The 20743-nt window shown below is 41.2% G+C and overlaps 1 protein-coding gene across 1 annotated transcript in view; it reads left to right on the plus strand.

Moving 5' to 3' along the window:
* Positions 1–2701: 2701 nt before the first annotated feature.
* Positions 2702–20743, plus strand: part of LOC111237023 (disks large-associated protein 2-like) — a 93122-nt gene continuing 75080 nt past the window's right edge. Inside the window, exon 1 of the mRNA XM_022765969.1 lies at positions 2702–2972. Coding sequence (XP_022621690.1) covers positions 2702–2972 — 271 coding nt within the window. The remainder of the gene's footprint in view (positions 2973–20743) is intronic.

Raw genomic sequence — 20743 nt, forward strand, 5'->3', positions numbered from 1 at the left:
CAAACTCCAAACCAATAAAATCACACATGAAAATCATGAGAGCTTGGCTCTTACAGTTGAGTACTATTAAACACAATTAATTGAAATTATCCACAAGACAGAAGTCAGAAGTGGTGGAAAAATGTTAATTTATTTAAGTAAAACTAGCAATACCACACTGTAAACATACTCAATTACATGGTGTATTTGGCCAAAGTGGTAGTAATGTTGACTATTTCATAGTTTGATGCTTAAATCTTTAAGGCATCATATTTTATAAACTGATAATATTGTTAGTATTTAAAATCTTAATCTGAAAAGTTACTACTAACTATACCTGAGAGATAAACGTGGTGGAGTAAAAAGTATGTTTGCCTCTGAAATGTAGTGTAGAAGTATGAAGTAGCATAAAATGTAAATACTCAAGTTAAGTATAAGTACCTTATGGTTGTACTACAGTATAGTACCTGGGTAAATGCACTCGCGTTACTCTCCATGGCCATGTTATAGTCTGACAAATGAAACATGACTACAAACAAATGAAAAATGCTGCAGTGAAAAAGACTGAAAATGAAGCATTTCATATGCAGTGCATTGCATCAGTTGATATGTGTGTTGGTGTGTGTGTTCAGTTGAATTCAAAATGACAGAAACAGAAGAGAGAGTGGGAAGAAACTGGAATTAATTGTTTCAGGACCACCGATAGAACCGGTTAATCTGTGGTTAAGTATTTCAGCACCACGGAGAGCGGCAGAGTGAGATCAGATTGCTATGCATTATTCTTATGTAGTTTGTAATTTGAATGTAGATTGCTGTAGAGTTAAATGTTCCAGGACCATGGACAGGGCACAGTGAAAAAGAGATCTGGCGCCCTCTGCTGTCCAAATCCGATACTGCCAGGAATTATAATAATAAAAAACAATATTTAGATTTATTCATAAAATGGTCAAAATTCCATGTTGTTGATAAATGAAGTGGATTTTGTAACAAACATCCTGACTTCATGTCCTGTGCTTGGTCTGTGCTTGTTGGAATTCAAAATGGAGCACGTTTGAGCATTCTTCCAAACTCTGACACTATTCTCTACGGGGAGTTGTGTCACTGGGTTTTATTATATTGCCTTACATAAAGTAGATAATACAGGACACCTGAAGAAACCAATTAAAAATTTTGGAAAAGGATGACTTCAAAGATCACAAGTTCATGTGAGTGTTGTAAGCTTTAATGCACAACATGGATTTTGCAGTTTTTCAGTGCATACTGCACTGTCTCATATTTTTTAAATGTTTATTTTACCTCCCAGACAGATCAACCCAATCCAGAACACCTCAATTTAACTAAAATGCACAGATCTGTGACAGTGTGTGTGCGTTTTATTGTTGACAAGGTTATATTATCAGTGTTTTGTAAGTTAGTGCGGATTGATTTGCACAGTGTATAATCTATTTGTCTCTGCAGTGTGAGCAAAGGTTTAGAGATACAGGCACTTTTCAGCTTCTGGCTGTTTTATGCAATGTACCCACATGATTTCTCAGTGACCTTACACCTCACTGCAAAATCAGTTTCTTAGCAATCAATCTCACCATGTTTCTTCCCACTCACTTTATACCTAAAGCCTGAGGCACTTCTACAGTCATTTTCTCCATTTAAAAAAATAAACTGACACTACACTTAATAATAACTTAGTTTTATTATCGTTTGTTAAGACTGGGGGGGGGGGCAAGTAAAAGACAAGCAGAGAGGTAGGCTACAGTAGAGAATATAGGTGAGGATTGACCCTGAAGGTACAGTTCAGGTGTGACTCTCCTTTGAATCTGTTAACACTTTTTAAGGAAATATGTGCTGAGCTTGTACTTTGCCAGTACTCTGCTGTAACCCCCCCCCCAGGAGCTGTCCAGTGACACAGCAGTCTACCTCCACCAGCCTGTCATGAAGCTCTGATGAAGTAAAGTGCCTTTCCCAGGAGCACTTCAAACAGCAGCCCCTGAAGGACTGAACAGAACAGTGTTTATCATCCACATCCCCTAAACAGAAAGTTATTCCAGTAAATTTTCACAAGTGCATTTGCAATTGTTTTAATAATCTGGCTGCACAGATAAAGTCAATTTCTAAGAATGTTTTTTTATTTAAATGTTTTCTCTTAACTGATACTAAATTGTTGTAATTGTTTAAATCCTAATTGTATTTTATTCTTTAACTTTTTCATTCCTTGTTTACTACAAAGCCCTTGTTTTTGAATTATTAGGGAAATGAAACAAACTGACAGGGTAAAGGATATAAAAAGTTTTTTTCTCTGTGTGTTTTTCAGTTAAGCCCATACATGCAGCTCTGAAGTGAACCAACTTTGGTACAGCAATATATATAATCACTTTTACAAACTAGATAAAGAACTTTTTCATTTCTACTTTTTCTGTTTCCTTTTTCATCGAAAGCCACGTCCATCCAACCACACATAACTGCACCATGTGTACATAGCAAATGTAAATTATATCATCATTATAGTGTCATTTATTATTCAAATTTCGAAGAGCTTTCAAAGCATCGACAAAAAAGAGTGCTTTAACTTTACAACACTTTTTTTTCTGTTAAAGTTTGTATTTACAAGTTGCGTGTTATGTTATTTCTGTTTGATGATATCAATACAAGTATGCTCCTGTAGGTGCAGACTTTGTAAAAATGGCGTCTGATATAGGCTGCCTTTATAAGCGGAGCTGTGCTATCAATGACCACAACAACATCAGTGCATTATAAGCCGTCTCCAAAGAATGAAGTCTACAGCTGCACCAGGACTTGCGTTGGACAAGAAAACACATACAAGCCGCCTTCATCATGGGAAACTACGGCCGCTCTGCTGCAGATGTTTCCAGCGAGCAAGGCAATGAACATGTTCACGGATGCAAGGGGACATGATCGCCTTTCACTTGTTTATCGCCCGTATACTATCGAAGAAGAAGTGACCTTCTCTGAGGCAGAAGATGTCAGCGCTGAAAAAGGTAGGAAGGAAGACGCGCAGTGTCGTGTTTGTGCATGAACCGAGCCTGCAGCTGCTGTTATTGTTGTTAATGGATATAATCTCAAACGCACCTACATGAGGTTTTTGATGGAGGCTTGCATTTGAACCAGCTGAAGCCAGTGCATCGCACCTGGCCGTGCAGACGCAAAGTGTAAATTTCAGAAGCCGCCAGAAGTTGTGCCCAGCATGAATGAGTCACTCGCTGACTGATTATTCACTTGTCGTTGTCTTTCTTGCAACTATCAATCAACAGCACTGAGTGATGCATGGTGTGTGTGTGGGTGAGGTGTTGAGTGACTGTAGTGAGTACATGTGTTTGGATATGGAGGGAGGGTGAAATTTTGTGTGTGTGTGGATGGGGGTGGGGTGGGGGTGAGGGTGGGAATGGGGGTGGTGGGGTGTCATTGTGAATGGAGGTGACCCACAGCTTCTTCCCTCAAGTTTCTTCTGTCTGTAAATGCCCACGTTTCCATTGTGCTGCTCCCCTCTATTCAGTCAATGTGTGTGTGTGTTTGTGCCTGGAGTGACTCAGCTGTATTGTACTTTATCTGTCATCCATCTTTTCATCTGTCACAGGTGTTACCATGGCTACTACAGACTCACTGCTGTCTTTTCTTTGAGAAGGACTCAGGTAAGAGGTGGTAGGGGTGGCTGTGTCAAACATAATGAGGGGATGTCATTACATGCTGCATAATGGCTTTATAGTAGCAGGGATCTTAAGGAATGACATTGTGGCAGCGTGGAGTTTTTATAACAAGTAGGCTCGGACCATGTTGGCCTGAGGACCATGAAGTATGGGGATGTTCAATATTTTTTTGTATCATCAAAAAATCCCATAAGAAGACAACATTTATCGTACTAAGTTTTGCCTGTGAAGCCAAAGTCTGCTATATCATATTCCTATGTTGTAAGAAAACGGCACATCAAGAAGTTACATCTTACACTAGTCCTTGATGTTATATTCTGTATTAAGAGCTATCAAACTAATATGATCCAATTTGCACACTTCTCTACATATTAGCAAAATGTTATATAATAGTAATACTAAATATAAACATAATCTTTGCATCTTCCACCAATAATTCACTGTTCAGAATACACATAAAACTATACTATGATTTTTAAAGATACAAAACAAAACATTGAAAATATGAGCAATAAATCAAATACCAATCCGTACTTAATTGGCTCACACTGTTGTTTTAGGGCAAATGTTTTAGGAAGTCACTGAGCATTAAGATTAATCTATATAGGTATGACCCATTTTAAAATTTGCGTCTTTCATAGAAATAGATACGTTTGTGACGGAGAGCCACTGACATGGTAATAATGTATTGTGAGACGGACTAATATATTGTTTGTTTTAGTCTTTTCGTTGGATTTGTTGACAATAAGAAATATATGAAATAATGCTTTAATGTGTTTCAAACTGTAGCTTAACCCTACATTCATAAATTTTTGTTATTTTTAGCCACTTGGTGGCAGCGCAGCAAGCTGTAAACGCAATGTTGATATATTGTTACCTTATAAAGATGATAAGGCAAATGTGTTAGCTGAAATTTGCTTATTTACACAATCATCAGACACAGAGCTACATTAGAATTAATTTGGAGCGGTGTCTCTGGCCACCTAATGGATTAAGTCCAGTATCTCCTCCTTTTGGCTCCTTTTAGTTTTGCTTTGCTCCAACTCCTGCAGCTCCGTTCAGTTATACTATATTATACTACATTCACCGGCGGCGTCATTTGGTGCTGTGCAGAAAGTGCACAGTGGGTCTATCAGAGCATTTTCAATGTAAACCACTGCTGGTTGAGGGTACGACGCTGCGGGTACTAAGGCTCAACGACGCTGATGAAAGTGGTAAGACTGAACCAAAACAGTAAAGTTGCAGGCAAGAAAACCAAAACAATTCGCTGAAAGACAGAAAAACTCTCCGTAGATTTGAGGAGAAGTGCAGAGTCGAGTGATAATTTTCTGTGAGTTCTCTATGAGCGACACCTTTCGCATTACATGTATCGATTTGATCCACTGTTCATTTAAAAATATTGATAAGTGGAGCTTTAAACCACAATGCAGTTCAACTGGCCTTTGGATAAGTTCCGTTGTTAGCACTGTCCCCTTATAGCAACATAGATCGATTTCTGCTTCCTGTTATTTTTGCTGATCATATTTATATGGTACATATGATATGACTGACAGATGACCTCTTCAGAAAGTTCCCTACTATCTGCCAAGTGCATAGGCAGGTAAAGACAGTGAATCAACCTCAGATAGTCTGGTGGAGGTGTTGGCTGTTGTAATGTGTGGAGAATTTGAGCACAGAGCATAAAGGAGATAGTCATTAATTAGTTAAACTCTGCAGGACTCCTCCGCTCAGCAGAGGTCAGAGCACAGAGAACCATCCAAGGAAAAAGCACTGCAGGGGTCTGCTGCCTTTCTCTTGGCATTTTTTGGGCATCGCAGTTGATCAAATACTGGCTCGCATCAGCAAAAACCTCAAATACTATCACTATCTCTGTGATGCTTTTGAAGCCAAGGTCCAAGATGAAATCATGACAGTGTAATCTTAAGTTTTAATTTTGTGAATTTTAATGTTAAAGTTTATAAATACCACAGAGTGAAACGAAAGCCTTCTAATGATTTCAATGACATGTGAATGGAGTTTGGAGAATATATTTTGTTGGTTTATAATTCACCAATGAACATTTTGAGGTCAGGTTTGATTATTTTACACTGACTCTTTACCTTTTTGTTCTACTCATTAATACCTCAGGTCGATTTTGCACTTTTAGCCCGCCAGCACTAATTGTTAGCTGGTAGTTGCAGTGTCGCTCTAAATCTTAACACCATCTTGAGATAAAGACTGTTGGATGTCAAGTTTGACATCAGTGATCATATGTGTTCATCACATCCTGAAAATGTCTTTTTAAGCATTACAAATGAGCTGACAGTGGAGTTCCAGCCCCACCACGTATCAGAGATTATCTGTGAGTTAATCATGTGTAGGGTCCTACTGTGATTTTACAGGCTTTGTCAGCACGAAGGTTCCTGATGAAATGAATGTGGGTACGGGAACATCTTTACTTGTTTGATGTGCATAACCTAAAGAACTGTTACAAGTTTTTTTTCTTTATCAGCCATCCGCAAAACTTGCTGTTGATCATACCTTACTCATCATTTTCTCAAGGTTGAGGTACAATGTTAATGACTGTGCAGACCGCATCATTTTAAGGAATAGAAAGCAAGCAGGACAAGTAGCAGAAGCAGTGATGCTGTTTACCATTATTATTATTATTATTATTATTATTTTTTTTTTTTGTGTATGAGCTTAAGCTTTAAGAATGAGCACAATGAGCTTTTCAAATGTGTTCATATGGTTTTTAAACTCTTTGATATTTCTAGCTCAGTCTTACACCACTAGGTGGGACTGTTTACTTTGATAACATTCCCAGCTGCTGCTATCACATACAGATGGGTGACAAATTAAAGGAAAAACCTGAATAAATGAGTGGAGCAACATAATGAATGCAGATGCTCTCACACAGGCACACAGCGCTTCATGAACATCTAATCATGCTCTGTGGCAGGTGTAAAATGCTGAGAAGGCCCAGTTGATTCTGAGTTTTTGTCAAGATGGCAAGAGGAAAAGATCGAAGTGACCTTTGAGTTGGGGCACGAATGGCAGGAGCCTCAGTCACAAAGGCTGCTCAACTGGCCAGTGTTTCAATAGGACCAGTGGTGGACAGCGCACATTTGATGACTGTGATCGCACATTTATAAATGCATGAGTTCACTGGTGCAAAAAACATAGGCACTGCTCTACAGAGAAGTGGCAACAAATGATATGGTCAGATGAATCACTCTTCACCATATTTTCAGCAAGTGGGCGAGGTCATGTGTGGCATACACCAAGAGAACAGGTATAGACCTGAATGCTTGACCCCTACAGTGAGGTGATCCAGTGGCTCTGTTATGCTGTGGGGGCCATTTTGCTAAATGAAACTGTTTGTCAAACCATAAGAAGGCTGCATTCAGTATTTTAATTGCATTTGGCAATAATGACTTGCTGTACACATTTGTGATGGCTCCTACTCGTCTCTAATGGCTCCCTAAGGGGAAAAGCTCACAGTGTAGGATAACTCTGGAGAGCTTTGTTCTGTACATCTTCCCTAAGTTTAACTAATCTAGATCTTAGTGTTCACAATGCGCTAGCAAAGTGAGACCCTTTTTTATTTGAGATGCGCAGTCTAGCGAATGGAAGCACAGGTCTTGTAACAGATTCAAAGATGGCACCTTATTTCAAAACATTAAAATGTACCTGGGACTGAACCCTACTGGAACACCAAACAATATAAACTCTATTCAGCAAGTAGTAGTGCAATGATAGAAAAGCAGCAGTTCTTTAAGGTGTTGTTTGCTGGTTTGAGAGACTATGGAGAACATTTGAGACATTAGCTTTAAGTACAGAGTTTCAAGAAAACGATATTTGTGCCTCGGGGAACGCCTGGTCTTCACAGTCCAGGTCCTGCAGCATTATCATCACACTTAATGACTCCCACAAGTCAAGAATTCAAAGCATCACAGAGCCATCATGACTGTTTAACTGTTGGAGGACTGTGGGTTGAAAACATTTGTCTCTCTCTGAACATTCACCTGCACAGATGAAGTATAGACACCAGGACAAATAAATGACTCATCATACAATATTACTTTTTCCACTTCTCAAAGCCTCTAGGTTTCAGCTCTTAGGATACACAAAGTTTTACATCTTTGTCTTTTGGCTTTTTGTTCCCATGCCCTTATTTAAGCTGCCTTTCTTTTCTATTTGCATCAGCTATTGCTGATATGTCTTTTTCATCAAGAGAAGGAACACTCATATGTCTCTTGAGTGGCACCTCTACTCCTTCAGAATACCAATAAGTCTCACGTTAGGCCTCAAATCAATATGATCCTTTCCAAATCTGTACATATACCACTCTCAGATTGTCTTTCAGACTTAGAAGCTCTGCGGTGCTGTAGGACAGAGAGGAGGCTGATGAAGGAGGGAGGACGTGAGGAGAATGTGAGGGCGGTCAGGCTAGGAGATCAAGTGTTCTGCTAGTTGGTGGAATTTGTGGTTCTAGTTTGGACGGGAGATTGTCTCGGGACTTCGAAAGGTAGAGAATCTGATCAAATCTCATGCTGTAATTTGCTTGGATCCGCTGCAGTGGATTTACCTGAAGTGGAACTCCTTGGCATGCTTCAGTTGTCCAGCTTTGTTTAACTTTCTCTAAGGGTTGTATGCCATTTAAACGCCTGCACATGGTTTGAGGAACGTGTCTGATCTCGGTGACGTCAACAGGGTCCTGACAAGACCAGGAAGCAACTCCCTCCCTTTCGGTCGGAGGAGTGATGTCATCGCAAGGAGAGCGTGAGGTTGGCTGAGGCTTTATTGAGCTTGACGTTTTATTACCAAGACCACCAGACATATGACTACATGCACCAGTCAATGTGAGGACACAGAGAAGGAAAACTGAGTGCCAAAGAACATGGCAACACGTTTGTGACTCGTTATAAACCCCTTGAGAGGGAAAAGGAGTGTGAGGCAAAGGCATAAAGACAGAGAAATGCATTTTGAAACCCAGAGGGGAAGAGGGACAGCATGAGTGTGCATGCTGATGGGGATAGGAGCGCGTGGAGCCACAGAGCTGCAGAATCCTGAATCCAGCAGATGGAGACTCCGTGTCCTTGTTTTGCGGTGATCTGTGGGAGCAACATGCAGCTCGCGCTGCTGCCTCGCACTGCTGCAGTGGAGGAGTAAATGCGGAGCTCAACACTGCTCCAGGTGATCCACAGCAGCCCAGCCCGGCAGACTGCTCCCTCCTCAGCCTTCCCTCTCCTCCTCCTCCTCCTCCTTCTCCTCCTCCACCTCCTCTTCCTCCTCCACCTCCACCTCCACCTCCTCTTCCTCCTCCTCCTCCTCTGTCAGTGCTCCATTCCTCTGAGGGCTTTGAAAAAAATAACAAGAAAGGAACAGAAAAAGAGAGGAGAAATCCTGCTTTCCCCCTCCATTCTCAGATGTGAAACACCTCTGCATGACTGTCCACTGCTTCCCTGTCATCGTGTGAAGACGCGCCGCATATGTGCTCCAATGTCTCCGGAACATAGACTCGCTGCAAGGTAAGAAGACTCACCCAGAACATCGTTTCTAATCTTGGCAGTTTTTCTGTTTTTTCTCAAGAGCTATTCAGTAGAACTGTTACAGGCTTGTGTGTGTGGATGTGTGTGGATGTGTGTGGATTTAACAGGTAGATGAGAAGTTACCACAGCAGATTAGGTAATTGGTATTCCTTGCAATGGTTCAAAATCAAAAGCTCTCAGCGACAGATCTTTGTAGGATATGCCAAATACATCTGTCTTCAGTTTTGGAGGAAAAGCACCTCTTCTCCCCTTCAATCACAGAGATCCGTGCAGGTGTGTGTGTGTGTGTATGTGTGTGTGTGTGTGTGTGTGTGTGTGTGTGTGTGTGTGTGTGTGTGTGTGTGTGTGTGTTCATATGTATGTGTGTGTAACAGAATCCGGCAGGGTGGGAGGGATTGCTCCTCAGCCAGGCTTCTTGATGGGTAACAAGGGGATTTTCATCTTGACAGTGTGGCCAAACAGCTCTCCATCGATCTTCTTATGGACAGAAATGTCGGCAAAATTTCAGGCTTTAAATAACTGACAGTCTTCTTTAATGGTACCAATAGTTAATCATTATGTAATCATTTCTATCGAGTCAGCTTGACTGTTAGAGAAAAGAAAAACCTTTTCCTGACAATTGCTATATGTGTCTTCATGCCTTATTTGTCATAGACAGAAGGAATTCAAGATGAAGAGTGTAAAGAAAGGGAGAGATAAGGATAACAACAGCAAATAGATGTGGATTGGGGGACTGGTGGTGGTGGTGGTGGTGGTGGTGGTGGTGGGGGGGGGTGTAGGAGAACTTACTCCATCACTCTCTGGTTTGGGAAACCTGCTGGCCAACAGCTGAACAGTGCGATCCCTCTCAAATCATTCAATCTTTCAGTCACATGTTAGCTCTGACACTGTAAAGCCTGAACCTGTAAGTGACCTAATGAGGGTTCATCACTTTCACCTTCTACACGCACGCACATGCACGCACGCACGCACACACACACACACACACACACACACACACACACACACACCCTTCCCAATGCCATAATAAGAGATGGAGTCTAGCTAGTGCTGCAGCAATATCCAAATCCTGCATTCTGCCGTTTGACAGGGCTTCAGGGCTTCTCTATGTGTGTGTATTGAAACACACACACACACAGACACACACACGTTTAGCCTCTGTATTTATAACCGATTATGAAAAAAAAAGAACCAACCACCATTTAGCTCAAAATCTGTGTGCATCTGCACTCATTCATGTTTGCATAGAGATCACATAGCACATAGCATTGTAGGTTATTGTATTAAAAAAATAACTTTTTTTGTTTGTTTTTTACACTGTGATATGCAGCAGGGGACTGACAGGTAGTCTTTATAACTGGCAGCATTAATCCTCGTGTCTTGACACACGCAGGCACACACTCACAAACTGTACATACAGCATTTGCCCTTGCAACAAGCTCCATCTCCTAACACAGTGTACAGAGTGAGCTAAAGGCACGCCTATATGCATACATACACACACACACACACACACACACATTCACATGGCTGTGTGGACTGAATCAGGCTGCTTTCATGTGTAGCAAGGTGTCTGGATGAGGTGATCATTTGTCATGTGTGGCATTGGGATGCAGAGAGGAATCTCAAGAGGAGCTGAGTCTCCTCACAGCTCCCAGTTGTATTTTCACTGCTCTGATTCTCAAGCAGATACACTAGCATCCTGAAACGCCTCATTTGTCTGGTTCCCTGTAAAAAGCTCAAAGCTCCCAGCAAGAATAAGAGCGGAAAGCCCCACCAGCAGCCCCTAGAGGCCGCAGTGTTTATTACACAAAACAGTATGGAAATGTTGTACGGGATGGACGACACAATAAAGATACAGACTAAGGGCCTGGGTATTCTCATTCAGAACTAGTTCTTAGGACATGCTGTTCGACCAATCAAGTTATAGCTGCTCAAAACGGCAACACTTGAAGACAGGGTGAAAACCTGGAGAAGCGATAGTTTGAATGTGGCGATAACGGTGCACATTTTCAGATGGTCTCTCCTTGAAGAAATTCATACTGCTACACTCGGCTACACCCACGAAAAGAGACAGAAATAACTGTGTCAAGAATGAATAAAGAAAGTCAGAGAGAAAAGTTCAAATCCAGACTCCTTTCTCACCTCCACACCAATCACAGCGTGAAGTGGGTGCTGAATGGTGGATCGTCATTTTCAGACAGAAAATCATCATACAGAGTACCAGGAGTTTGACCAGCTCTGATGGAGTAGACTGGCCTCTTTACTGTTACGGTGGTTAACGGAATAGTTTGACATTATGAGAAATGCTCTTATTCACTTTCTTGCTGAGAGTTAGATGGATACGACTGCAGGTGGAGCCAGCAGCAAGTTAGCTTAGCTTACAGACTGGAAACAATTGTAAAAATGTTGCCATTTTACTGGGGGGTTATGCGCTAGACTATTTCTTGGCCATGACTAGTTACATCCTGGAGTCTCTGCTGGTTGCCTGGCAACACCTCTGTTTTTGTACAGATTAAACAAACAAGATATAATGTGTTAAATAGTGAGCTTCAGATGTGCTGATAAATGGATTTTGTTACAAAAAGGTAGCTGTTTCTCCTGTTCCCAGTCCTGATGATTAGAGGTGAGACAAGAGATCAATCTTCTCATCAAAATCTTCACAATAAAGTGCGTAAGCTTCCCAAAATTGTGAACTATTCCTTTAAAAAATGAAGGGGACACTTGAGGAAATGACAATTGGGTCACCAAATTTAAAAGGGATAAACCCTTTTAAACCCTTTTAAAGTTGATAAATGTGGTAATCAAATTTCATCGAACTCTGCCTGTTGCAGTATAAGATATCCTGTATGCGGAGGACAGCAGAAGAAGAAAGGTAAAATGAGCAAAAAACGTTAAGATTCCTCCTCTGGAGGGCATCAATATCTACAGGAAATTTCAAGGAAATTTAACAATGAAATTTTGAGATTGATATCCAAACCCAATGTGGAAATCCAGCCAGTAGTTGTTGAGTTCTGGCCTGAATAGTTAGACCGGCAGACGGATGGTTCGACCAACATACAAGCTGATGGTCAGGTCGTGCTCCCAGTGGGTCGATACTGGTGAAACATTTTCTGCATGTTCTGTGTGCTATTACGGAATGGGCGAATCAGTCATTTGACACAGTGTATAAAATGACTAATTTGTTTATCTACCCTCTTAGTTTTACTCACAGAGTGTGTGTTTGGTTTTGGGATTAGAGCAGCGGTACATCTGGCTGTTGATGGCATCTTTTCTCTTTGTTTTGCTGTGGGGTTTAGAGGTCAGGACGGAATGATTAATCAGCCATTAACTGATGAGCTGATTCATTGCCGGGTGCAGCACAGGACAACAATAGAAATACCAGTGAATTCTGTTACATTTAAAGTGATAACACACAATCATTTTAATTTATCTTCTACCTTGTTTTATTCATGAAGGTTGACTGTCATAGCTGTGGTGTTTCTCACCCATCAGGCTTGAATTTCTGATCGTGGATCTCTTTTCTTCATCTGCACAGGGTAACCACAGAATCTGGTTTTGTGTTAGTCCCCAAAGCACTGCAAATAAAATTGGCAATTTATTACTATATTCCGACTCCTGAGCTGCACAAACCTGCACTTCCCTCCTTGGCTAAATGATTTCAACACTGTAAATGAATCAGTTTTTTTCTATAACAGTGAGAAGTTGGGGTGTTGATGACAACCACCACCACAGGGAATGTCACGTTTCCGGGATCCAGCAATTAACTTAAGTTTTAATGAGGATTGGGGTTTTCCTTTCTTTGTACCTTGTCTACTGAGATCTGAAACTGTCACAACTTCACATCTTTTCTCTTTCTTGTCACCGTTGTGCTTCTTGCTAGTGACACCATGGTATTTTCTCCCACTTCATGTTGTTTTCTACAATACAGAAGGTAAAAACTGACAGATATTTTATTCAGCACTTTTGTTGAATACAATGCTGGATCTTTGCTTTTGACTTGCAGATCGAATCAAAAATAAACACCGTGGCCTGTGGTAGTTGTATTTTAAGATAAAATATTTCTTAACTGTCCTAGCAGCTGATATACACCCTCACTTGTCAGTTTATTAGGAACACCTAGCTAAAACTGATGCGGTGTAATCCAACAGTCCTGCAATACAGTAAACCCTCCTTCATGAAGGTTATAATGTTTACTTTTTGTTGAAACCCTGTTAAAGAGGTGCTGATTTGTGTGATCATTCTTGATTTGAATGGGGTGGACAAAATAATAGGAACACAAATGAAGTTGTGAACACAGACACCACAGATTACATTCTCCAAAATCATACAGTTGAATCAACACCTCTCTAAAACAGTTTTCAACAAAAACCTTCATGTAGGATTCATTGCCGAACTGTTGTATTAGACTGCCGTAGTTTTAGCTGGGTGTTCCTAATAAACTGTGTTTAAAACCAGTGAAGTATGATTTTCACTTTCACTCGTCTCCCAACAGGAACTGCATCAATGTAGAAGACACATGACATATCATATTAACAGTTTACAGTGCACACCTGCATATCTCCTCTGCAGAGCTCACAGTTGGCACATCCCACACAGATTTTCTTTCCCTCACGGTAAAGTTGCAAATTTGGAAACTACTCTTTGTACTTAAGTGTTAGAGCTGATGATTATTTTCACTCATTTTCACTTTTCAGTTAATTACCAGATCACTTCCTCAATTCATGACTAATCATTTGGTCGATAAAATGTAAGTATATTGGTAAAAATTTAAAAGATCCCAAGATATCATATTGAAATGGTTAAAAAAAAAAAAAACTTTACTTACAATGACATAAAACAAATCCTCACATCTGAGGAGCTGGAACCACAGGATATTTGGCATTTTTGCCTCAAAAGTGACTCAATCAGATGTCTTATCTTTACTCAGCATTATGTTTCATCTTATCCACTGTATATCATCATTCTTCTATCGCTGCAGTGACCGTAGAAACCCCCACAGGGATCATTAAAGTTTCATTTTGGCTCTGTTATCTTAATGTTTCCTGGGCACCTGATATTCAGTCCTGTATGGAAATAACCAGAATCCTAGTTCCCAGTTCTAATCCCCTCCGAGTGGTGCTGAGTACAATACCATGTTAGGTAGTGAGAGAAGCTGTGTGGGTGTATGAGTGAGTAGAAGAGTGAATATGAGTTTGAATATAGAGAGCATTGAGAGGAGTGAGCTGGATATTGGCAACAGAGAGCACGACTGATGCAGTTTATTGTTTTGCACTGAGAACTGGAAACATGTACTCCCTTGGCCTCTTTTTACCCAAGTAGATAACTATGAATGAGACACATCTCAGGAGTCGTTGAATGTATTGGAGGATATTCGAGTCAGAAATGGTAGCACGCACATCAAAATCAATATGGTATAGGTGCAGGACAAGAATCAGTTGCATCGTGTGATCCCCTAATTGTAGGTGGAGCTGTAAGTTTTTGTTAATACAGACAACCTGTTTTTTGTTTGCATGGATATTTGACCTATTTGAAGACCTTGCACCTCAAAACATTGCATTAATAAAAACTGGGGATATTGGAAGTTTCAGTGTGCTTCTCCTTTTCCTAAAGATATATATTTACCGTATGATGTGGCATGATGTCGATATAAAAGAAAGCAGTGATAGGATTAATGCTTGGTCCCACATAATGTATGTAAGGGAGTGCTGTTGAGTGTCGTCAGCAGATCTGCGGCTCAACCTTGAATTTCTCTCTGCACTGTTAATTTCATGGCTAATGCAAGCTCTCTCTTTGTCATTAAATATCAGCTGAAAAACACTCTGAGTTAAAGGCTTCTCTGCACTACACCACATCTTGTAGCACATGACCCACAGTGAGAGCCACTTTGACCCACTCTTGAGCTTTTAGTTCTGTGGGATTTTGAAGCAGCATCAACCGGAATCTCTTGCAGCAAGTTTATTTGAATTGAATCCCATGCCTTGGAGAATTTGTATTTATTTATTTTTATCAGTGCATCATCAGCACGTTAGATCTGACTCAATAATGATGTCCACTTTCTATGTGAACTGTCAGTCACTGTAAAAAATACAGAAGGTAAAATGGTAAATGTGAGGTGCCTGCAGGAAAATCAATGATGCGCTACGATGAGACTGCATCAGCGTGCATGAAAATCATACAATCTACATTGATCAGCCTGGGGAGAGAATCTCTATCCCTAACCCAAGTCCAATAAGCTAGTTGGAGTGTATTGACTACTTTGAGCATGAGGAAACCCCTCATCCAGGTGTGTGTATGTGTGTGTGTGTTTTTTTCTCTGTAAAACATCTATTGCAATTAATAATGGAATCAACCGCCTGGTGTGTGGTGTGGTTTGGCTTCCCTAATGAGGACTGGATTCATCCTCAGTGTCTGACAGTGCGCTGAGCAGGATATGCTGCTCTCCAGCCTGTTTCCATGGAGATACTCAGGAGCTGTAGCGTTCACCCACGCCCCCGCCCCCCCCACACAATACACACACACACACACACACACACACACACACACACACACACACACACACACACACACTTCTGCTGTACATTCCTCCAAACAGTGCTGCTTCATAAGAGGGATCTGGGCCAGGGTGTGCAAGTGTGTGTGCGGGATATAACGGTGTGTTAGCAGGCACACAAGCATGTATGGTGCCATTGACAGATACGCATATGCTATTGTGGTAGTTTTAAGCTCTACGGCAGTGAATGTGCAAGTGTGTGTGTGTGTCTGCAGCTCAGTATGCCCAGTAATGTGATTGTACAGTGTGTTAGTGTGTGTGTTGTACTCTCTCACCCCCCCCGTGTGTCATGCTAGAAGTAGCTGCTAATCTTGAAGCTCTGCTATAGCGAATGTGCAAGTGTGTACGTGTTCGTGTATGTCTCAGAGTGCTGTGAAGGCTGAATTATCAGCTGTGCGTGATACTCTGAGTGGTCATTGACAGAGTGTGTGTGTGTGCTCATGCAGTGTATGTGAGATAGTGAGTCAGAGTGACAGAGAGAGTGCAGAGAGGAGAGAGGTGAGGCGAGTGAGGGGCAGAAGAGGTTAGAAAGAGACAGAAACAGCAAGTGAAAAGACATGATGATCTAATGAATGCAGGAAACAATTGTTAATTGTAAGCTGTGAACAATATAATCTCATTGAAAAAAAAAAAAAAATCCTACTGCATTCTGCGAGCTACATGTGCGCTGTTTTATGTGTGTAGTTGCATGTATCCCCCTAGGGCTGTAAAGCCAGAAATGGTTCCCTGTAGTTCTTGCTTACAAGGTGACAAAGGTGACAAGTGATTCCTGGCCAGACAAAGAGTCCACCACGGGGACGGAGTGTGTCGAAAATAGCTGCGAAAAGGATCTTTCTGTCTTGGCAGAATGATGCAGTGCAGACCTGAACAGAGAGTCCCTGCTGTATGGAGGCCAGGGCAATCCCTGTTGCAACAGGATATCTAATCCTGAAGCTCTGCCCTGTCAATATGCAGCCTGCCTCTGTTTGAAGAGTAGATCCACCCTTTGATTCATCAACCAGATCTGGTACTTTTTGGGTGTTACTGCTTGGTTTTGTCAAAGGAGCATGGTAATTAAGCTAAGCACTGTGTCAACCTTTCAGATGAACCTTTTTCCTTTTTGGCAACCTTTTTAAAACTACACTTATCAATTTGTTTCATCACTTGTGGTCAGCAGAACAAATGCAAGCAAGACATGGCAAAACCTAGGTCAGAACCTTGTATATGGCTGGACTGCATCGTAGGCTATTTGCATTCTGCCTAGTGTCAGCCGGTTTCAGCCCTTTATCTGTTTGCTGCTCTGCTTCTCTCTGTGCTCACATGCACAGTTTTTTAATATAGCTGAATTTCCAATAAAGCTGTTATCATTTACATGTTTACCTGTTTCTGTTGTCAGACAACAGAACAAGTTTGAAATAGTGACTGAAACACAGCCCATTAAGACTACATGAACCAGCAGTCACTACCAAGCTATTTTCAAGCTCCTGCTCTGCACTGCTGAAATCCTGGTTTTATAACCGCAACACACATTAAAACAATGGCTGCACAGTGATTTCGGCTAAATTTATTTGTAAATGATCACTCAGAGACAAAATGAGAAGTTCATTCATGTCAGCTGCTGTGCCTTCAGCATAGAGGTGCGCCTGCAGAGGGTAAGACTGACCTTGTGCTCACAGGGCAAAACTGACTGTCTTCTACTGACACCAGCAAAGGTTTGTCCAAACGTCGCTAGATTTGTTGCTATGTGCTTTGTCTGAAAAGTCGACTGATCTAGCAACACAGATGCTAAATTGGCAACAATGCTTGTTTGCATGAAATCATTTTGAAAGAGCATCGACCGGTGGGGAATCTCAAACACTCGGCCAGCTGACCAATGGTGTGACCTCATCACTCAGTCAGTCAGCCAGCGACATTCTTGTTTATAGGGCTTGCCCCACTGTTGCGGTTCAACCAAAAGAAGAAACAGTCCATCTGATATTTTAGCACCTTATTAAGCTCTTAGGAAAACATATTAGTAAGGCTGCAACTAAAGATTATTTCAATTACCGATTAAGTGCACTTTTTTTTCTCAAAAATAGTGAATTATTCCCATCTGAAAACCTCAAATATTCATATAGTGGAAGCTGGAGCCAGTTCATTTTTGAATCAAATCCTGATTAATTTTCTGTCAATCAACTAAGTGACTAATCATTACAGGTCTACATGTTTGCAAACAGCTGCTTAATTACAAATCCTGTAGACATGGTGTGACATTAGTATTCATTTGTTAAGGTTAGGGTTAGTTGTGTATTCCCTGCTGCAGCTGAAAACCAGAGTGAAAAAAAACAGTAATGTTTGGAGCTGTACAGCTAAACAATGGCCTGAAACTTGCTAAAAAGCTCCTTAAAGCCGGGGCTGCAGATTCAGGTGGTAATTATCTGGAGGTCCATCAACATGAGCACAATGTGTCACACTGTTTTCACATTGTCATTCAATACATTGTTATTATAAGAATATACATTATAGTATCTTTAAATGAATAAATTAAATATCATGTTTTTTGGGTGGTCATCTGCTGGATGAATTTAGACTTAGACCTCAATGTTTCTAAAATCCTGGCTACACAAACATCCCTAAATAAAAAAGCAGATACTAGATGAAATATGGAATGGATACATAAAACAAATATGTCCTTAATTTGGGCTCTCTTATTTTACATTTGAAATACATCCCACAGGGAAAAAACAGAGATCAGAATCAGCTTTATCGACCTATGTAGTTTTAATCGGTATGCCATCATGCGTGAAATTGATTTGACTGTGTGTGTTCTCCCTAACAGCATCTATAGTGAACATCTCCATAGCTGATAATAGGATATGCTGTGTGCAGGGTTGGCCTGCAGAGAAGCAGGGTGGTAGCAGTCATCTCAGTCTATCGCACTCTGGGGAGCGCTTATAGGATCAGCGCTTGTCAAGGCAGGAGAGAAACTCTGTGGGTGTGTGTGTGTGTGTGTGTGTGTGTGTGTGTGTGTGTATGGACACTAAGGTTAACAGTACCACATGGGCTTGATCCTTCGCCAATGCCATGGTACCTGCCGTGTGTTAATGGCCAGAGTGTTCTGACTCACACAGGGCGGCGATGCCTGCCAGGTGGTACATGTCCACATGGGGAATTCAGAGTGCTAATACTAATGTGCTAAACCAGCGTCCAGTCAGGCAAGTGGGGGTTAGCCTGAGCGCTACGGACAGGATATAACACCGACAGGGCATGGCAGGGTGCAATGCTTAGCCGGTTTCCTCAGCTGAAAGCTCACACGCTCTCTGTCATGCTGTTTCTGTATCATGTATATAAACATGTGAGCACACATGCACTCCTACAGAGACTTGTCTTCAGTAAAGCATTCTGCGGGTGTTAAATTGAAACACCTGTGAAATACAGGTCTTTGTAAAGAAGACACATCAACTTGTTTGACACTCTCTTTCATCTGAATAACTGTATTTTCTTGTCCAAACTTTACCACTTCAGTGATAAAGAGGAGCTTTAAACCTTGCATAAACACTGTGTCCAACTTCTTTTATATTCGATTTCAAACAACAACTGACTTTCCACGCTTCAACCGCTCTTTCAACTTTCAATTCACTTTGGCAAATCCCTAACTAGCCTCTAATCAGAAGGCTCTGCCCACTTGGAAACAGCCAACGTAAGAGGTTTTAACTTGACTCTCACAGGCTGCTGGCATGCAGCACCCACTGCCTGGCCCGAACAGCAAACCCTTGGCTCATCAGCACAACTTGAGCATGGATGTGGAATATTAACAATGTTGGACAGTCCACTTAATAGGGATCCATCAAGCCCCTCAAGGATTGTCTGGAGTTCAGTATTGAGTCCATTGATTAATTTTCAGCTCTTGGTTATAAACAGATGAATAATTTTAAGGGAAAACTATTTGATTATATATGTTTGACTTGTTTTCCCTGCTGCTTGGACTTTTCAGCAACTTGGTGATATTAATGCTATATTTCTCTACATTTTCTGAACATCAAAGTCACAAACAGAGCCTTTCCAAATGTGTGCTGGCAGATGACTGAAATCTAACCATTTAGTTTGAGGCCTTTTAGCAGCCTCAGCATTCAGTAATCGTTTTAATTGCGTGGGATTAGTTAGATCTGTTTGTCACCACAGAAACACGAGAGGCTCTGATGTGTCATGGCACACAGAGGTGAGGGCACTGACAACACAGTCTGGCACCCCGCTGCAGTGACAGTTTAATTCAAAACTAATTATGGGAAACTCTGAAGCTTGTCTCGGTGTCTTCAGAAGAGTCTGCATGAGGTGAAAAGTGTTGACATGTGCCTTTCAGCGCTTAGGATCATGCTGCAGAATAATCTTTATCACTGACTGGATTTTAAAATACTAAATACAGCGGCGGTAGAGATCATCAGCAAGATCTGTGATCTTTAACCTTCACCACAACAAGAGTCACTGTAAAAAGTTAAGCAACTTTTGTAAAATAAAACAGACACTTGAATCCTCTCCCTCTAAGCTAGGAATGCTACCACCAGAGGGCAACTCTCTCACTTTTCTTATCAAATCTTACAAAGATTCTCACATAATCCTGCGGAAAGGTATAGATTTAGTCATAGAGAGTGTTTGTCTGTCTACAATGCTTTTAGATTGACCACTTAAGAGACTGGGCATGTGTGCGCTGTGTGTCATGCTGTGTGTTGAGAAGAAGGAGAGACAGGTAAAAGCACGCACCTCCTCTCTAAGCCATTATTCTTTCAACCCATTAAAACCAAAAATCAAAGCTCCCTGTTCTCTGGATGAAGACACTATAGGTGTTTTGGTGCAGAATACCAATATCCCATGATCCCATTCAGGATTGTCAGGTGTAACATGTCGAGTCGGGAAGTGTCGCACACAGCCAGTCAGTTTGAAAGCATTTTCTGTCCCTTTCTTCTGTCTGTTGGTTAGAAGGAAATCTCTAAAACGACTCACTTTGACTGAAAGTTAAGCCATGGACTAGAGGAGATTATACACTGGGATACACTGATCTGATA

The sequence above is a fragment of the Seriola dumerili genome, unplaced genomic scaffold (genome assembly GCF_002260705.1).
Source record: "Seriola dumerili isolate Sdu_G_001 unplaced genomic scaffold, Sdu_1.0 BDQW01000025.1, whole genome shotgun sequence".
Classification (NCBI taxonomy): Eukaryota; Metazoa; Chordata; class Actinopteri; order Carangiformes; family Carangidae; genus Seriola; species Seriola dumerili.